At 39.7% G+C, this 19,055-nt stretch overlaps 1 protein-coding gene across 5 annotated transcripts in view; it reads left to right on the plus strand.

The window, feature by feature from the left end:
• Positions 1-19,055, plus strand: part of LOC108766927 (amyloid beta A4 precursor protein-binding family B member 1-interacting protein) — a 137,121-nt gene that overhangs the window by 69,732 nt on the left and 48,334 nt on the right. Inside the window, exon 1 of one of the 5 annotated variants that reach the window (XM_018516501.1) lies at positions 4,372-4,874. The exons of the other annotated variants lie outside the window; for them this stretch is intronic. Coding sequence (XP_018372003.1) covers positions 4,755-4,874 — 120 coding nt within the window. The 5' untranslated portion in view covers positions 4,372-4,754. Of the gene's footprint in view, positions 1-4,371; positions 4,875-19,055 lie in introns of those variants that run through there. 5 annotated transcript variants of the gene reach the window in all.

The raw sequence follows: 19,055 nt of genomic DNA on the forward strand, positions 1-19,055 counted from the left end.
AAATATGAGATCCCTAACTTAGCTGATCTTTATTATGTGATTTAACTAACCTTGTTTTAATGTATAAATTCAATGAATATAGTGTTGGAAAATTGAAATTAACATGCAAATATCAGTATTTTAGTTATATAATTCTGCAACATTTTTCCTTTTTTAGTTAAACTTCACTGATTATCAGTACCAAGTATGCCACTGAGTAATTAGTGATTACCTACTGATTCAAATTTAAAGATATCCAAAAAATATTTCGCCCTAGATCTAAAGAACGGATAATCGCGTAAGCACAAGATACACGGGGTTTTCACCCCCCGCCTCAGATAGTAATCCACAGATATGTTTCACGGACATCTGCGACCGATAATGCGGTTTCGTTGCGTGGCCAGATCGAGTGGTAACATCGTGCCGGCCGGCGGAGACGAAATCAATTAACTTTGGCAACGCAAGCGTGCCTAACATGCGAATGCGTCCCGCACGCGCACTCGCAACGTACGCACGTAGTAGATGCGTCGTACGCAACGTATATAGGGTGCGATAGAAATCGTCGACCTGTCCTTGACTTTCTTTATTATAAACCTTCATCTTTTTTCCTAATTGAAAACATTTTTGTTGTCAATCACGTTTAATAAAAAGAAATCGGCTATATCGACATATTTTTTAAATAACTTCTTCGGTTATTTACCGTTTAGAAGAAACTAACTTCTGAGACACCCTGTATATTGTGGCCTATACGAGGCGCCTATAACGCGTGCATTTGCCGCGTGGGTTGCTATGGGCAACCCGTGACTAACACACGTTCCAGCATCACGTCTCTCATCCTTCTCGTCTCACCCCATCTCCCCTTTTCTTCTACCTTTCTCTCGCTCTCTTTTCTCTTTTCCTTTCTCTTTTCTTTCTCTCTCCTCTCGTCGGTCTCCTTTTTGTCGTTCCTTCTCTTTCTGTCTTGCATCGGATGCAGTGACGTAACAGTCACCACGATGAAACTCAAGAATTAATAATCAATTTCGAGGGAGAAAAATTTCAGGTTTCATTGTGCTCTGTCATCGCATGATTGTATGATTAGAAAAAAGTTCTATTAAGTTGTAAACAATGAGCTGTCCTGTCTCTTGATATTATCCGCAGTATTATGAACAATGCTTTTAAGCAATTGTGTGGAATTTGTGTAAAAACTTCATACGCGATTAAAATTTATGAAATAATTTCATTATATATCGGTTAAATTATATGCAATTATACGTAATTATTAAATTATTAGCCATTATTAAATTAAAGGGAAAAAAATAAGCAAATATTCTTAGTATGTATGGAGATAGTTCGAAAATAAGAAATACAAAAGGTCTATCAGTGCCACAGATGGCTAATGGAGCATTATGTCTAATCATTCCTAAGAATGCATTCCGCAAATTGCTTGATACGTTACTGTAAGCTATCTCTCTTCGTTTCATGCGACACGTTTATCCTTCTCAGGGACACTCATTCGTTCTCTCTTCCTTTCTCTCCCATGCCCTGTACCCTAGGTTAGCGTTCTCGTCGTGCTTGCCGAGACCCGTTGGTCCTCTCCCCTTCTGGAGTGGATTTCTGTACTAACGAGACTCGAGTCGCAGATCTCTACGTGTCGTAATCTTGTCCGAAAATTTTATTATTTTTTAAAAGTTGTAATCTCGTAAGAACTGATGACACGAAACTTCTCGTCTGTTTATGGTCCTATCGGGATTCCTCAAAGATAAGTAGGTCCGGAGCAGGCTGAAGTCAACGTTCATCCGTGTTTCTTTTCGCTCGAGAAGTACAAGGGTGTACCGCACTTCATTATAGTATAACAACGCACGACCGCCGAAACGTCGCTTACGCAATGTTTTCTGTACCCAAGAGGCGTCGTCGATTATCGATTTTACGATATAGACATATTCGCGTGCATTTAGTTCTCTGATAGCGACACACCATATGTACAAGAACGAGATCGAGATGGTACTTACATATAGTACTCTGCGCGAGAGAATTTCTCGATCTATCGCGTGATGATAGAGTTATGCATACTCCAGCGTAATTAATTACTGCTTGTCTCAGTAGTGTACATCCGAAAGGCTGATTATCCAATATCATTGTAGAATGATGCGTGAATTTTAAATAAATAGAAACTTGTAATACAAAACTTCTTGTTTAACTGTTAAATTAAAATTATCAGTTTTTTTATTAATTCTTTTATTAGAGTTTTTCTTTGTCAAATTTGCCTATCCAAAAGAATGCACATCAGAAGAAAAAATATGTCTGTTAATTAAATGATAAAATTAAAATCTCTATTACTTTATCGAATTTATTTTGTGAGATAACAACATTTGTAGCATCCTTGAAATGTCTTCTCAAGAAACGTACTCAATTATTTACTTGTTCAGACCCCTGTATATACATTTAAGATTAAAATGAACGAGTCAACGAGTTAGTAGATAGATTACAAGCGAATCTGGGTGAATCTATAAAAACAAAGCCGCCGTTTGTGGGATCTCCCAGGATAACGCCTGGGTTTTCACTAAAGAGGGATCGTCCCTGAACCCATGGCAGCGACGTGCGGAAGAGAAGGGGTCATGGAACTCATAGAGGGGGGCAGCGCACCATGGTGGAGGTGGATGAGGCACCAAAAGAGAGAGAGGTTTCTATAGGGGATGCTGGCTACATAAAGAAAGATGAAGAATCGCGACGAACCTTCGACCATCACCCCCTCACTGGGACGCTCTCTTTTCCTTACTCTTCCTCTGCGTTCTCTTCTCTCTTCTGTTTAACTCTATCTACCGCTCATTGCTTTCCGACTATAGCTTCAGACAAAGAGAGAGAGGAAGAACAAAGAGGCGTAGAATGAGAAGGCAGCTCTAGAAGAAGGAGCTGAAGGAAGAGAAACGTTGGAATGCAAGTTGGAATGAGAAGGAATAAGATAATACGAATGTTTAACGAGAAGAAAAGAGAAAGTCGTCGCGGACGTGAAGAGAGAGAAGATGGAAATCAGAGAGAGAGGGGGAGAGAGAGAGAGAGAGAGAGAAATAAGCAATTCTGATTATGACTGGACGATTTCGGTGACACACAAGTCAGATAGGTGAAGGAAATGGATCGAAAAGTCGGTGGAAAACGAAGTTTCACAAATTACGAAGAAGACGCATTTCGAAAAAGAAAAAATATAGAAACGGGAAGTCAAGAGGAATTAGAGAAAAAAAAAGTAACGAGATGGTGCCGTTTCAAGATGGAGGAAACTTAATCTTCCAAGATTAAAAATACAATCGTGGCATTTCGGGAATAAGAAGGGGAAAGAGAGCAAAAGGGGAAGTGAGAAGTCTGTCTCTGGAGTGACAGCGACAGAGTTAGGCTTCCTTCAGGAAGAGGAGGAGAGACCCAGCGGGAGTTTTGAAGGCAGAAAGGGAGAGAGAGAGAGAGGTGAATAGAGAAGCCAGGGAAGGCAGCAGACAGATGAGGTGAGTTAGAGAGAGAAAGAAGAAAGGGGACTATTCGGGGGAACAGACGAGGGATGGGGAGAAGAGTGAACAGAACAGAACAGACAGAGGGAGGGAGGGAGCGAGAGAGAGAGAGAGAGAGAAAGGGAGCGAAATGGAATAAGAGAGACAGGGAAAGAGAACAGAGAGACCAGGCAGCGAGTGCGCCCACCGAGCCGCCTCCATACCACCTCCAGCATTCCCAGCCTGCACACACAGTTGCAGCTGCACCGCGGCCGTGGTTCGCTCGTGTGCACATGCGAGACTGCGCGCGCGTCTCTCGCATAATCTTGCGATTCTTTCTCGCGTGTGTACGTGTATCTGCCTATATACATGTATAATATATAACTATACTGCGTGACGTACAACAACGTCGCCGCTGTGCAGTTTTAACGACGCCGTTTCCTTCGCTCCTTCGTTTATCCTGCCGCTGGACGAGATTGCGCACCTATCGACCATCATCCCTGATGTTAAGCTTCAGCTGGACTATTCGGAGACTCTCGACGTAAGCAACAACGAACTCACCGTGGTGAATCGTAATTACAAACAACGAGCGCAGCGACACTTTCGTCGACGTAAATTTGTAATTAGGAGAGTCGCAAATCGATTGTCTTTCCTGTAACATTCAATTCTGGTAATATGTCGGATTACTGAAGTTCATACTGAGCTGACATTGACAAGTATCGACGAATTCGCTGTCGATGTTGAATTTTCAGGCGGAAGGGTCCTCGGTCAAGAATCCTCTTCAAACCAGGTTCACACGATGCTCGAATCGATCACGAGCTCGCAGTCGTTGAGATAACTGAGACAAGTTCGGGATAGCATCATAGAGACGTGAGTGTAAACCGAAGTGCCGGTTATTTTTCTGCGTTTCCCCAGCGAGCCACACTGCGCGGAGGAGCACGTGCGAACCGCGAGGCCGAGAGAAGTGCACTATCGATCGCGTCTCTCTCGGCTGTAATCTCGAGAAACGTGTCCTTCTCGTTAGCACGATACTCAGCCGGAATCGGACCTCAGGAGGAATCCTGACATTTCGCAAATGTCAACCGCGCAGCCATTGGCGTAACTTCCGCGTAATCGGAGCGTGATGAACGATAAGAGACCGGCTCGTGCTTTCCGTGCTGAAACCGTACTTCGTTCTCTCTCTTCCTTCGCGACGAATCGAAAGTGACAAACGCGTTGAGAGCGATGCTTCGAGACACGTGATTCTAAGGACCGATCAAAAGCTAGACAGACTCGAAGTCTTCGATTCCAGGGATTCCAAGAAAGCGAGGAAATCTCGTCATGGATTGGATGAGAAGACAGGATGTCAAGGAGGAGCCGCAGGAAGCTCCTAACACCTTGACACCGGAAGACGACGATGAGTATTGCTTCGAGGAAGACACATCGATAGACGAGGGAATGGTACGTGAGATTTCGCCCCACGGTTATTCTATTTGCGATTGATTGAACAATTAATTCGATCGTGTCTTGCGAAAAGTATTGCTGTTTCAATCTTAAGATAAATCATCACGACAACGTGGACACTTTGATATGCATAGAGGCAACGGCGTCGATATACATATTTATCGGGCTGTTTATATAATGAGACCTGATGTGTTTTAATTATATCGCATTATTGAAACGTAAATGTATCGCATGATTAAAGCAGCAATCAAGACAGGGTAAAATTAGTATTTATAGCATTTGCACAATGCAAATTGGTTAAAGATGCATCGCCGAATATCGTCACTTCTCCTTGTCTGGCGTTGCATCGGTCAAGGTGGAAATTTGCATATCCCGGTTTGGAGAGTACGAGGTCTCCCTCGTTCGAGATGCACTCTCCTTTAATAACGGTTGTACACGAGCGAGCATCGTGATCTTCGTCGTAATGTCGTATCTCCCAACGCGTCCATGAACGTCAATAATAACGCCGTTATCGACCGCTCGCCATGGTCGCAATAATCGTTGGTGATGGTCGATTTAATGCGAATATCGCGTTCGACGTCCGCGAATATCGATAGTCCGTGAGTCCGCGGTGATTTCACAATCGTATCCGCGCCTTTTCGATTACGCGCACAATTATTACGTTCGCGGTTTTTTGCGAATTTTCCCGCGAGATTGCCAAACTCCCTCCTTTCCCCCTTTCGCTGTCTATTGCAGCATCTGTCAGAGTCGCGCCCTCGAATTGCACCGTGCCCGGTTCGAGAGAGCATCGAATTTTCTCCAGGTAATTGCTGGGGCGGATGCTGACCGTTAGGGCATTCAGTGTCGCCGCTATCCTTTTTTTTCCAACCCCTGTCATTCGTTTCGAACAAGTTCGAATCTGCATGGGGTCTAAAGATTGTGTTACCCAACAACTTTTCAAGCACTATCTTGGTATTACTTTTTATCTGTTATTTTAACATTATAATATAATTTTAATATTGTATAAGTATATATATTTTTTTTGTACTGGCAGCGAAAATTTTTATTTGAAAACGCTACATGTTCGTAAATCAAATTCGTTTGGAAATATCAAAGTCTACAATCTCAAACTGTAACAGAAGTAATTCACGATATCCTTTTTAGCAACTATTTGGACTTACCCTGCGCTGATAAATCAAATATATTTTTCTATAATAATATTATATAAACAGATGGGGCTTCTGCTTCACATATGGATACTTCGTCTAACATGCCATTGACGAACATAATGTTGTGTGAATTGGGCTTAACCGACTACCGAGAAAATGGGCTCGAGTATAAAATTACGTCGACTCTACTGTTACGTCCATTGTTGCCTCCGAAATGACCGTTTGAATTACTAACCGCTAGCTGAATTACTCTGCTCGCTCGGGGCGAAATTGCATGCGAACCAATGTGCGTGCGCTACGCACAAACATTTAGCAGGGACAAAAAGCCGCCCGAGGCGATAAATCATAAAATTATGCGAAAAAATCGAGGGTCGTTGAGGGTCACGTGTCATCTTTTCTTTATATTAACGTCATGATATTTATAACTGCTTGGAAATGATACTGATTTATCCATAAGATATTACATAATTTGAGCTTTTAACTGAATTATGACTCGATTAATATTAACGATTTAAGTCTGTGAGCATTTTTTTATTTGCGATTTTGATTTTAAAAAATGTAAAAAAGTCACGACGGACGGACTTCTCTTTAAACTTTCTCCCAAAGAAAATCGAACTCGTCCTCTTTAAAGAATCCACAATGGAAAGGGGTCGCGATAATGGCACTCGGTCTAGGGCAATTCTTCGGACCCTGGCAACATGCCGACTCGGCCGGAAATTAAGGGAAGAAGGATAAGTTGGCCGGTCGATACGTCTACCAATTTATCGGGATCATGCGAATGACGTTCATGGAAGTCGCGCGAATTCCGCACTTTTTGGTGATGATCGGTAACCGCCTGTTCTCCTTCTTTCTACCTTTCTTCTACCATCTTGATAAGAGCAGGTGATAAGTTACTCGAAGCCACTTCGGAAACCTTGGCAACGCCGAGGTACTTTCGAGGGGCCACGATGATTCAGCGCCAGCTGCGCCCTCGAAGGAGAAAGAGGTGGAAAAGGAGGAGGATCAGTTATAGCAACAGCGCTCGAAATTTGTTAGTCAAAACCGAAACATCGATCCCTCGTCTCGGTAGGATTAAACAGGTATATGTACGTCTCCTGAGTAGAATACTCGACGAGGTTTTCCACCTTGTCTTCCGCTACGTGCGCGCCGGTATCTCGTCAATTCACTTCCTGTTATCTTATGGGGCGATCGTATCAGCCGGAAGTGAGTCGCGGGAAGGCGCAGGAGACAGGCGGTAGCATAGACAGCGACAGATAAGCACGGTAAACTAAATAGTCACGAGTATTTGCTGTCAAAAGTCGGGAATAATGGGCAGTACGATACTACCGTTTTAACGCTTCGTATGCGATATGCATCGTAAATTGCTTCCTCAAAACTTTATTACGAAAGTTAGATTTATCAGGCGCGTGTATCGCGTAAAGTTCGATGTGTTAAGAAATATTTATTAAGTACAATGTAAGTGATTACGGATACTAGCATTCCGTATGATGATAAAACTAATTTCTTATTAACCTGTAGAGGACCGGAGACCTCTTTAGGGATTCGACAGTGGTGCCATCTTTTTTGCCACTCAACCCCATGGCATTGATAAAAAAGCTCTAGTTCTTAAAATAAAAAAGTCGATCGAAAACATGCCGGTCCTTGGAAGGTTAATAAAATAATATAAATATCTTTCCGAAAAGCGGATATTAAAAAATGATCTTCTCTAATTCATCAAGTTTTTGGAGAAAATCAATCCGAAAGTTTAAACATACTCAAAGTATCAAAAACTTGCATATCTGAGTTTCCTTCTGCTAATCTAAGTTTATTTCAACATTGAACAAACTTCACAAAATTTGTGAAGTTTATCCCTTAGAAATTTACATTAACTATAGTGGAAGTTTGCGTATTCCATTGTACAGAACAACGGAACTCACTTTGATCCGGTCGCCAAATAGCAGTGCGTTCCGAAATAATGGGGTTGTCCGGAAATTGAAATATAATTTCAATCGAAAGATAGAGAGAAAGAGAGTGAGAGAGACAGAGAGAGAAAGAGAGGAAGAGAACGAAATCAAGATAGAATCGATAGAGAGTCGAAAAGAGGGATAGAGAAAGAGAGAAGAGAATAGAGCGAGGGTGTCTGTTGCTCGGAGCTCGTCCGCAGGCAGAAAACGGGGGGATGATAGGCGACCAGTCACCATTCTACCCCACCGGCCGCGGCCACGTCGGGGATGAAGTATGACTCATCCGAGTGCCACCCCTGTTTTTCGGCCGTCTCTCGCGTCGGGAAATTCGCCACCCGTGACTCCCCTCTGGTCGCCGAATCTGTTCATCGACCCTACCGTGTTGCCAGCGAGTAAACGAGCATTATCATAATCCGTAGCGACAGCGGGAAGAAAGATGCACCATCAGGCGTGTGCAGTTCAGGTGTCGAACCGAAGTTATTGTTCGTGACTTTTTCGTGCTTGTTACAATTCCGCAGTCGAATGGCCCTTGTCTTTCGAGGGCACCGAGTCGTCACGCATGATCGGTGCCACCGTAGTCGAATTTTAAGCAAAAAAGAATATATTGTGCGCTTTCGAAGAAATATAGATGGCAAATCGCACTTTGCAACGTGCCTGTAATTTGGGAATAATGGTGAGTTGACTTATGGTGGTCTTTATTTTGTATTTTGTGTTTTTATTGATTGTATTCTTTGTTATATATTTTTTTTCTAATTCTATTGTACTATTTATTTTATATGTATAAAAATATTAGGTAACTATTCTTTTAATTGGGAGTTTTTAAATTATTATCACAAAGGATTAATATGAATCCTTTAGTTTCTAAACGACATAGTTCTATTTTTGCGGAATAGCTTGCATTCTTACGAAATAAATGTTAGTTTTTTCGAGATTTATAAAAAAATTCTGCTATATAAAAATAAAATTAATTTATGTGAATACGAATATTATTTTTCCAATAAAGATTGAAGATAGTAAGAATCCGAAAGTAAGAATCGAAATTGTATTAATTTTGCATTGTTAATTTTTTTGTATTGTTTGGGAATTAAAAGACTCGTATTTCTCTACCATATATTTATATATATAGATGCCTCGTTAGCACGGTAAATGGGATAGACAGCGTGGCATCAAAATAAAAAGAACAGAATCTAATCTACACGTGGCGCAGACAAGAAAGAGATCTAATCCACATATGGTGGCACGGGTGTCATCACGGTCACTTGGCGAACGAATTAATCCTATTATTTTTATTTTTTTTATCTCATCCTTTAGCCTCGCAAGAGGATGTGTATTTTACATATGTGGTGCGTCCCGGAGTTGGACAGCCAGCTCCTTCCTAATGAGATACAAAAGCATAAATAAGATCTTTACTTTTCTTCGTCCAGACGAGCGTCAATTCTAATTTTTAATTTAGAATTGTAATCTTAGTTCGGAATTTTGTAATCAACTTAAAATTCTACTCGAAGTTTTTTATTTAAAATTTAATTTGCGATTTGAGAAATTCTGAAGAGTGACAAAAATGTGACAGCGTTTGATCGAATTTTTATCAAGAAGAATTTGCTCTTTCATCTGAAGTAATACCTACGATTCTGAATTTCGTCACGAAATATCTTCTATTCAATACTATGTCTAGAAAATCTCGCATCTGCCTCGTACAATTTGACGGACGGCTTACGATGTCAGAACGAGATTACGTGGCTCGATCCCTTCGAAGGCGGATTTATGTCTTCGTGTTGGCGTAGATGAGGGAATGCACTTTCAGGTGATCATTATTGCAGGGACAGTGAGGGGACCGCGATTCGGACCCACCCCTTCGCAATTGTGGGGGCGTAGGTTATCTGTCGTCATTGTCCAACCGATCGATGCTGCACGGCCAGAATTATCACCACTCTTCGAGGAGTGCTTTTATTTTATTTTCCGTAATAGGGAATTGGCACGAGCTTTTCATAAAAGCTCGTAAGAAACCTATTTGCTTTTTGCATGTTATTTTTTTTATTTTAAATATTTTAAGTAGGTACTTCAATATATATCCTATAGTATCTGAATATATACAAATGTTATTTTATAATTACGTAATATATCATTTTATTTTACATAACTGAAAGCTTGATATAAACTTAAAAACGTATAATGATCTTAGGTTTTTGTTTTTTGCGTTATTTATTTCTTAAATAAATAGAAACCATGAAGAGAGTTTACTTTCTTCCTCTTCGTTATATTTTATCATCTAAAATATCTTTATTGCTGCTGAGGATAAAAAACAACTATTTTCATGAAACTTGCGAAAAATGTAGTCTTTCTCTCGACTTTGCATGTCTCGCGGATTGTGCGACGTCTCGTAATTCGCATGTCTTCTGTTGCATCTCTGGTGCTCCTTCATTTGAAACCGTTCTTAGCGTGGCCCCTCAAGTCTGGCGCCGAGCAATAATAACCGTTCGCCCACGCCAAGTCGACAAGGTTTTTGCACCATCGTAGTGGCCTCGCAGAAATCCCAAGCGGGCCTCGCAAATTGTACGCGAGCAAGTCGGTTCCACGTACGCTGTTCTTGCCTGGCAAATCACTTAAATGAACATCTGCCCATTATGTTTAAACGTTCGCGCAATACCGAAAATTAACTTCGCGTTAAAGACACACCGCACACTTACGACTAGGTTTGAAAGAAGGCACTGACTATAATGTTTCTCGTGGAATTTTATTTTTAATTACAATGGAGATTTACATTGCTACAGACTCGAACAAAATTAATAGTGGTGTCTACGTTAAACATTTTTCATTGTTTTAATTACGTTTTTTAAAATATAAAATTACATTAATTCTCTGTTTTTCAAAAAATATTATATGACAATTTTCAATGTGCATATTATATGGCAGTTTTCGAGGTTTCACAGAACGTGAATGCCTGCAATTCTAATTGTCGAATCACAATTCGTAATATCATCAAACTATATGATGTAGACAGTAGAACGGTACAATCAATCAAAGATAATTGAGGAAAATTGTAATAGCGGTTGACGTAACAAAGAAATAAGATTCAATCTTACATATGGAGACGATTCGTGTATTAGATGGCTGATTTACGACGACGAGTCGTAAATTCAATCGAAGGTACCGTTGTCGCTTTTAGGAGTTTGTATATATAGAGCGGAGGAACTTTTACCTGAGCTGATTAGGTCTCTTCGCTCCGGAATGCCATTTATCACTAAGCGAAGACTGCTCTAGGGTCCAAGGAACTGATGCTCAACCAGACCCAATACAAGACCACACCGTTACAAAGGCTTCCGCGAAGTTTCTTCGAACGATCGCGGTCAATTAAAAGTGTCGCGTTATCGGAAACGAGTCGCAAAACCTCTCCCTCATGATTATCTCCCGTTTGTGTCAATTAAAACCATATAGCAGACATTGGACTAAAACCTGCTTATAATTATAAGGAATCAATTTGGCAATTATAGGATCATCTTCGACAATTGTAGGATCAACTTAATTATAGGATTATTTTAATTAGGGTTCAATTCAGAACTGTCACACGATAATTATAGACGAGATTCCTGAGTTTTAGGAGAGTAATTAAATCCTTATTCTTTATATTATGACGCGCGAAATTATTGATTCTACATACATACGTGGAGAAATTATTCTCTGAGGCGAGCAGTGCGTCGTAAACGGTCTAACAGAATTTACGCTAAACGCTGCCGTCTCTCTTTCCGGTATTGCCATTTCACATTTAACGGGCGCCACTTCGCGCCCATGCTCTTTCTATTGTGCGGTACAATCGCCAAGATAACCCCGTCGGGGGTATCATCTTTCTCATTGTAACCCCAACGCGGAATAAGAGCGTAACGCGAGACGCCGCGCTAGCGTAAATGAAAACGCAAGTTATGAAAATATGCGTATTATCGGAATACATTAGCGTTGTTCGCCGTTCTGTGTTTCTGCATTTATCAGCAGAAGGAGCGCGACGAGATAACGATTCTACTTGAAATCGTATAGGTATATTCTATCTGCCTCATACAAATATTATTACAAAACAATCAATTATTACAATTGATTTCCATTCGTACACAGAATATGTTAAAAGACTACATCGATTATCATAAAATACACGTTTAATTGATAATTAAAAAAGGATTTAATAATTAGTATAAAATATATCCAATTAAAAAAATTTTTTAATATTTTGTTTCAAAGGATTACTGTTAAACAAACCGCAAGAATATTGATCGAGGTACTGTTACGCATGACTATGCTACGCGTTTTTGGGAACGTTAATCCTTCTTGAGCTGTCTCTTCTTATCCCGGAGAACATTACGGAGGGCCTCGTTGTTCAGAAAAGCCACATGTGTCTCTAATGGGTGTGTCGACGGACGAGCAGTACTTATCTCTCTGTAGCCCTCTGCTCTTTTGTGTGATTCCTCTCGCGTCGGGATCCCTCTCGTATCCCTCTGTATCGCCGACGCGAGTCCAGGGCCGGCGTAATAAACATCTGTTTCAATCGACAAAAACTGCGTCTCTGTTTATAAGTTAAATCGTTATAAATACGACATTTCGCTTAAATGACTGACGATGAATCATACAATGAAGCGCGCTCGAAGGTTTTCTTTGCATTTTACAATAATTGTAATAATCTCATTTTGTAAATATTATCGCGTGGTGATTAGTTTAGTCATTTGTGGAATGAGTTTCGTACATTTTTTGCCAATGATTTGAACATTCTTCTGTCTTCGACAGAATAATCGCTCAATTTCAGACGACACCGTTGCGAGGAACAAAGATGAAGAAGACGACGAAGAGACAATGAAAGGATTACAGGATCCTCCTGCCCGTCATTCAATCCGTTGTGCTCGCATTCGACAAAGAAGTGCTTTTTCGCACGGAAATATCGACGTCGCACTGCACTCAAACCGGATTAATCGACCGAAATGAGTAGCGCGAGACACTCGACTTCGTCGGATTCGCGGATCATTCGTCATTCCGCATGACGCGTTTTTCCGCGCAGTGGATGCTAGGGTGGTGATTCGCGTCCCATGGGCGTCGTACACAAGTTCTTTCTCTAAATCTGAATCAGTGAATAGTCACTAATTACCCTGTGGCATACTTGGCACTGATAATCAGTGAAGTTCAACTAAAAAAGGAAGAATGTTTGAGCATAACTAAAATACTGATATTTGCACGTTAATTTCAATCTTCCAATATCATATTCATTGAATTCAAGCACAATATAAGGTTAGTTAAATCACATAATAAAGATTAGCTAGGTTAGGGATCTCACATTTAATTCACTGATTACCAGTGGCATACTTGGCACTGATATCAGTGATTATCCACTGATTCAGAGAGTAGGTACTTTGATATTTAACATATCGCAGTTTATCTATTGTTCAGATTCATTGGATCTGCACATCTGTTTCTGAAAGAATATTTATGTAATTGACTGACAGAGTAGGCACTTGTGTAATATTCTATCCAACATGTTTGTGAGACGTAGAATATTAGAAAAATTAAATTCTCTATATCATTTTTTAATTATTCAAAATTATGTAAAAAAAGAGTAAATCGTTTTCATAGTTTTTCAGGATCTTCATATTTTGGAAATTTGAACAAAGTTAAAAGTCGCATTTATCACTGCGGAAGTGGATAAAAATCAAAGAGTAAAAAGGGAGGAGGGAGAGGCAGAAAGTAGACGATGTGGCGGACGGGAGATAGAAAGGTTTGTGAGGTCATGGTCAACCGATCTGACCAACCGTGCTTGGTCACGTGAAGCTGCCGCGAGCCGAGCTTTTCGCGTCGAGTCACGAAGCTCCCACACGCCAGCTTGCGTTTTCAGTCCCGCTCGCTTTCGCTTCCCACGCTCTCTTACTTCCTGCTGTCGCAAGCGCAAGTCTGACTAATCGATTCGGGCAGATCGAACGATAAGCTATCGCTATCCTCGATGCCCGGCCGAACCCGGAAAGATTGAGAGCCTGGGTGAATTACAAGATGAACCAAAATACATTTACTTTGATCGCAAGCTTCGAGATTAAATGAAACGCTATGTGTGATACTACTATAATATTTTTATTTGCTTCGAATTAAAGCCCATATTTTCTAGCTGATTGCTGATACGTTCGAAATATCATGGAATTACATCGTCTTTCTCCCCTATTTTATGAAATATATTTTTCGTAGTCGTTGAAGGTTGTCGTTACTGCTCAATATGTTATCTCGCTGCGAAGGACCCTTAGCACCCTTCGGCTGCATTTATTTTATCGTCCTCGCCCTATATATCGCTGATGGGCATTTTTATTTTCGGTGGTGAGACGGTTTCTCATTGACACGAAACCGGGGGTCCCTCGGAGCTGTCTTTACGGCATAATTATTGCCTTCCCACAGGGATGACTGATCCGCACAATCATTTCAGTTTAGCGAATCCACGAACCCGAGCTCAACACACTGCCAGGCACTCACATGTGCTTACACATCATGCACCCCCACGTATATGAGCGATAACGCAATAAACATTTGAGGAAAAGTGACAGTAAGATGCAACTTAATTTATATAAGAATAATGAGAAGAATACAAGAACACACACAGGGATAAGAACAAGATCATGTATGTATACTCGATGTAGATGGTATGCGCGAAAACTGAAGCTCATTTCTTATTTATATTCCTTAATTAAAAAAAAGAGATGAAAAAATAATTATTGCTGACCGACATCGAGCTCGAAATCGTCTGGCGTCATTACAGACGTGTTACGATCGTCGATACGCGCGAAGATATCCGCGCTTACTGCTAATTAAAAAAGTTCCCCCTCATCGGAATATTCATTGCTTGTGATGGTATCTTACATAACGATTGATCTTTTATCGTGCTTTCGACATTAACATGCTCGTAGGCACGGTCGATTTCACGATAGTTGTCAACCGTGTCATTATGCTCACTAACATAATTAATTACCGATCTCGAAAAAAGAAGTTCATTTTTGCTTATGAAGTATTATGTTTTTTTTTTTTTAGAAAAAAATAAAAGTTATGATATTTACAAAATCTAATATTTTTCCTATTGAAAAATGAGGAAGGTATTCTAAAACCTAAAATATTTAAAAAAGCAATTCATTAATATACAAAAATTGCTGTTTATGTGATAACAAAATTGATGAATCTCTCTCTCCCAAAAAAAGTCCTGAAAACGCTCATGAATGTTAGATAGTAAATTTAAGAAGAATATCAGTTCCAGATAAGAATATCAAGTCTCTTTAATATTGATTATCTAATTGCTTGCCTATCAAATTGGTTTTGCCTATACATTTGCATACAATAGAAAGTTATACACATCCAAGTTAATAGATGACATATCCTTGGATTATTAGGTCGACTTGTTCATGGATCTATACATGTATAATTTGAAGATGCTTTGATTCATAGATAGCTATACATGTACAGATATATAAATTTTTAAATCTCTTGATTTAAAAAGTTGTTGGTCCATAAATTGCTATAGACTTGTTCGTAGATCAATAGATTACTACATTCACAAGCTCCGTAAGCTGGAAGAGAATGTACAGATCTATAGATTATCACTCGGTTGGATCTACCTCTCTTTGTTCTATAAGTCCTCGATATAAACGAGTGACTTTGTAAATTACGCACTATAATGGACATAGATATACAATTTATTTGAATCTCACAGTTTAATTAAAATTTAATTAAAAATACATAACAGTACCTCTATTGAAATGATATTTTTGCCACTAGAGATTTAATCTGATTAGTTCGTCTTGATTGTTTCCTTATCTCTGTCTATTTATAGCTGGATAAGATCCGCCGTGAGGAGCGAATTCTCATGAAATCCTTTGTCGAGCACCGAGTTCACTCAGCTTTGACTCAACTAGAACTATTTGCGCGCTTAGATCGCGAAGGTTACAAGCAGAATGTATTCGGCAGATGTCGAGCAGCTGCCATGGCAAATTGCCTTCGTGGCTTGCATTTAATTCGCTATCGGTTGTCTTCGCTCTAAACTCGAGCTAGGTTCTATCCGAAAGTCCTGCAGCTGTCTCGGAATAGTGTTGACAACGGTCGATGCAGTTTTTGCCTATTAACCTCAAGAACCCTCTTCTATGCGAAGATCTAATTTTAATTCATTTAGCACCCGCCAATATTTTAATCAATCATATAAGATGTTATATGTATTCGCAGAATCGTTTGACTGATCTAGAATCTTTTCTTGGAAAAGATTTTATTGCACACGTCCTTATCTAGCAGAAATGTTTACTATTTTATTTTTTCTTTGGAGATAAATTCCGTAAAATTCTTCGCATTACCGTCCTTGCAACTCGGGGACTAGTTTGCTTTGACGTTTTTTTTCTAAAGCTATTTGAAATTGATATATACGGAAAGAACGATTGAAATGTCTAAAAATTTACCTACAAATCTGAAGAGAATTTTGTTAAACCATCAAAATAATTACGTAAGAATCTCAAATGAGCAATACTACACAAATTTTTGATATTTTAACAATCAGTGTCCTATATATATAATTTCTTTGATAATTCAACAAAATTATTTTTAGATCTGTATCTATGTATAATAGTTAAATTTTTAATACTCCAGCAAAATCTTTATGTGATATGAAAAATGAGATGCGGAGAACCTTGTACATCACTTCTACAATTGCGCGAAATTGACATTCACGATTCGATACACGATTCTGCATATCGTAAGATAAAAGAAAGAAGTGATCGCGCGCGAATACTTCGATTTATTATAATTGAGCACACGCGATTATGTTATCTGGGCGCACCCTTGCTCTCGCGATTTTAATGTTCGGCTCGACCGATTTGCATCTCGTTTGTGGCGCGTTCGAGCGCGAAGGAATTGTAAGGAGAGCCGATGACGCTATTAGTGTGGAGCCAGGCTTTAACGAGCGACTTCCACCTCAAAGTTTTCTCCATGGACCTAAGTTGTTCCTTACAACGGCGGCGGTCCGAAGCGTGCATTGTCCGTTGGGTCACGCCGTAAAATGCAATATCTTATATTCGGATTAGGCGGGTTTAGAGACCCATGGCGAAGGAGAGCCTGAAGTGCTCTCCGACCATGTCACGAGTCATTCCGTTAGACTCGTGCATAGAGAACTCGAAACGAGACGGTGTCGGTTTACAAACGACTCGCTCAGTCCGGAGTCCTTCAAGAGCGAATAATTATTCAACGTTTTCCGAAAATAATCCGCTATTATTAGATTGAGAACATTGACACGCGAAAAGCGCGTTGCTCCACTCTTGCACTTTACATATTACCTCACGTCTTATGAGTTAGCGGGGAACAAACTGAGCAGAATTAATTCTAATTAACATTCTTATTTGTTGCTCATTTGTTGCTAAAAAGTTGCTAAAGAAAAAAATGTGTGGCTCTATCAGTTTTCTTAAAAAATGATGACAAATTTTTTTCTTTGACAACTTTTTTAGTAACAAATGAGCAACAAATAAAAGTATTAATTTGAATTGATTCTTCTCACTTTATTTCGCTAACTTATAAGACGTACAGTTCCCGTTAGTATTGTTCGGGTTGTACCAACATATGTAATTTGAAAACAAAATTCCAGCATTTACCAATTATAGTAAACCTTAAATGTAGAAGACATCACTGCGCTTGAAAAAGTGTTGTGACGATAATTTATCGCAATTCTAACGACAATTCTCGTTTCAGTAGAATTTTATACTCTACAATCATTTTTAAACAGAGTTCCGCATTATTTATACTAAAAAATTAATTTTTAATATAAATTGACATGAAAAATATGACTTAAAATTTCGTCCTGTATCTGCACCCTTCATTTTTGAAGCAGCGTGATCATTAGTTATGTAGGAAGAAAGCCGTAATAAAAATAAGAGACAACACGTTTCCGGAAATTTGTCGGGACAGTATGCGCGACGGTGACATTGGTGCGTGCCCATGCATAAATTCTGGGAGTATGCAACTCCTCTGCGCACGCAGGATAGTGCGATTAGTCTGTAACCTTCCCTCGGTGACTGTATGCGACTACGACGTTAAAGTGACCGCGTCGGGCGGAATAAATTCGCGTCTCTGTCGGGGGTAGATAATGCGAGTTTATCGTCGACGTGTGTCCCCTGTGGCCCGAGATTAATTGGAAATTTAGGAGAAACATGGCCGCTTGACGCGGCTCGCGAAAAGAAGCGATCGATATTATCAGACACTGGCTACGTCCAGCAGACAAAGCAGCTTTGCAACTGCATATAAAATCCTGCGATATGATTGGTTTATACATTTAGATTCGTAAGGAATCAAAGGTAAGAATCAATCGTATCAAAGAATTTTACAATAGTTTGCAAAGCTGCTTTCTCTGCGGAATGCAATCACTGTCGAGACGTTTTCGTGTTTCTCTATTGATTGTATTTTAAAATCTGTCGTTTAAAGATGACGAATCTAATAAAAATCTAAAGACAATTTTAATTATCTAAAGATAATTTAATTAAAGAAGAATTTTCTAATTATTATGTCTTTTCAATATATTTTATTTGTTTGGAAATAGAATTTTTTAAAATTGAAGATAAATTTAGCAAGAAATTAACGATATTACATAAAAAATTTTTTTATCAAGTCAATTTTATCAGTTATTATTTTTTAATAAATATTACATGAGAAAGAAAGCTTTCAAAAACTGTTTCTAATAATGTTGAATAATCAAATTTTCATGTTCCGATAAAGCGACTCACTAAAGATTGCCTTTTCGAGAATGGCATGAGTTCTAAAAAAAATAAACAAGACAGTACGGTATCAAGACCGTTTAAACCATTTCTGAAAATAAAAACTGGACATTGAAATTCGAGCGGAGAAGAGGGAGAGGCGCGGGGCTGCTCGGGCCATCAACCCTTGTTACAACAACACGGGGCGGAATGTACTGGGTGAAAAATGCGGAGAGGGCAGCGTGTGGGCGAGACGGCCAACATAAACACGGAGGGACGAGCCACGCGCATCGGCACAATAAGTTATAACAAACGGCATCTCTACTCGCTCGTTCCCGTATGGACCCTCATATAAGAGGGTCACGACGGGGG

Source organism: Trachymyrmex cornetzi, unplaced genomic scaffold (assembly GCF_001594075.2).
Source record: "Trachymyrmex cornetzi isolate Tcor2-1 unplaced genomic scaffold, Tcor1.1 scaffold64, whole genome shotgun sequence".
NCBI lineage: Eukaryota > Metazoa > Arthropoda > Insecta > Hymenoptera > Formicidae > Trachymyrmex > Trachymyrmex cornetzi.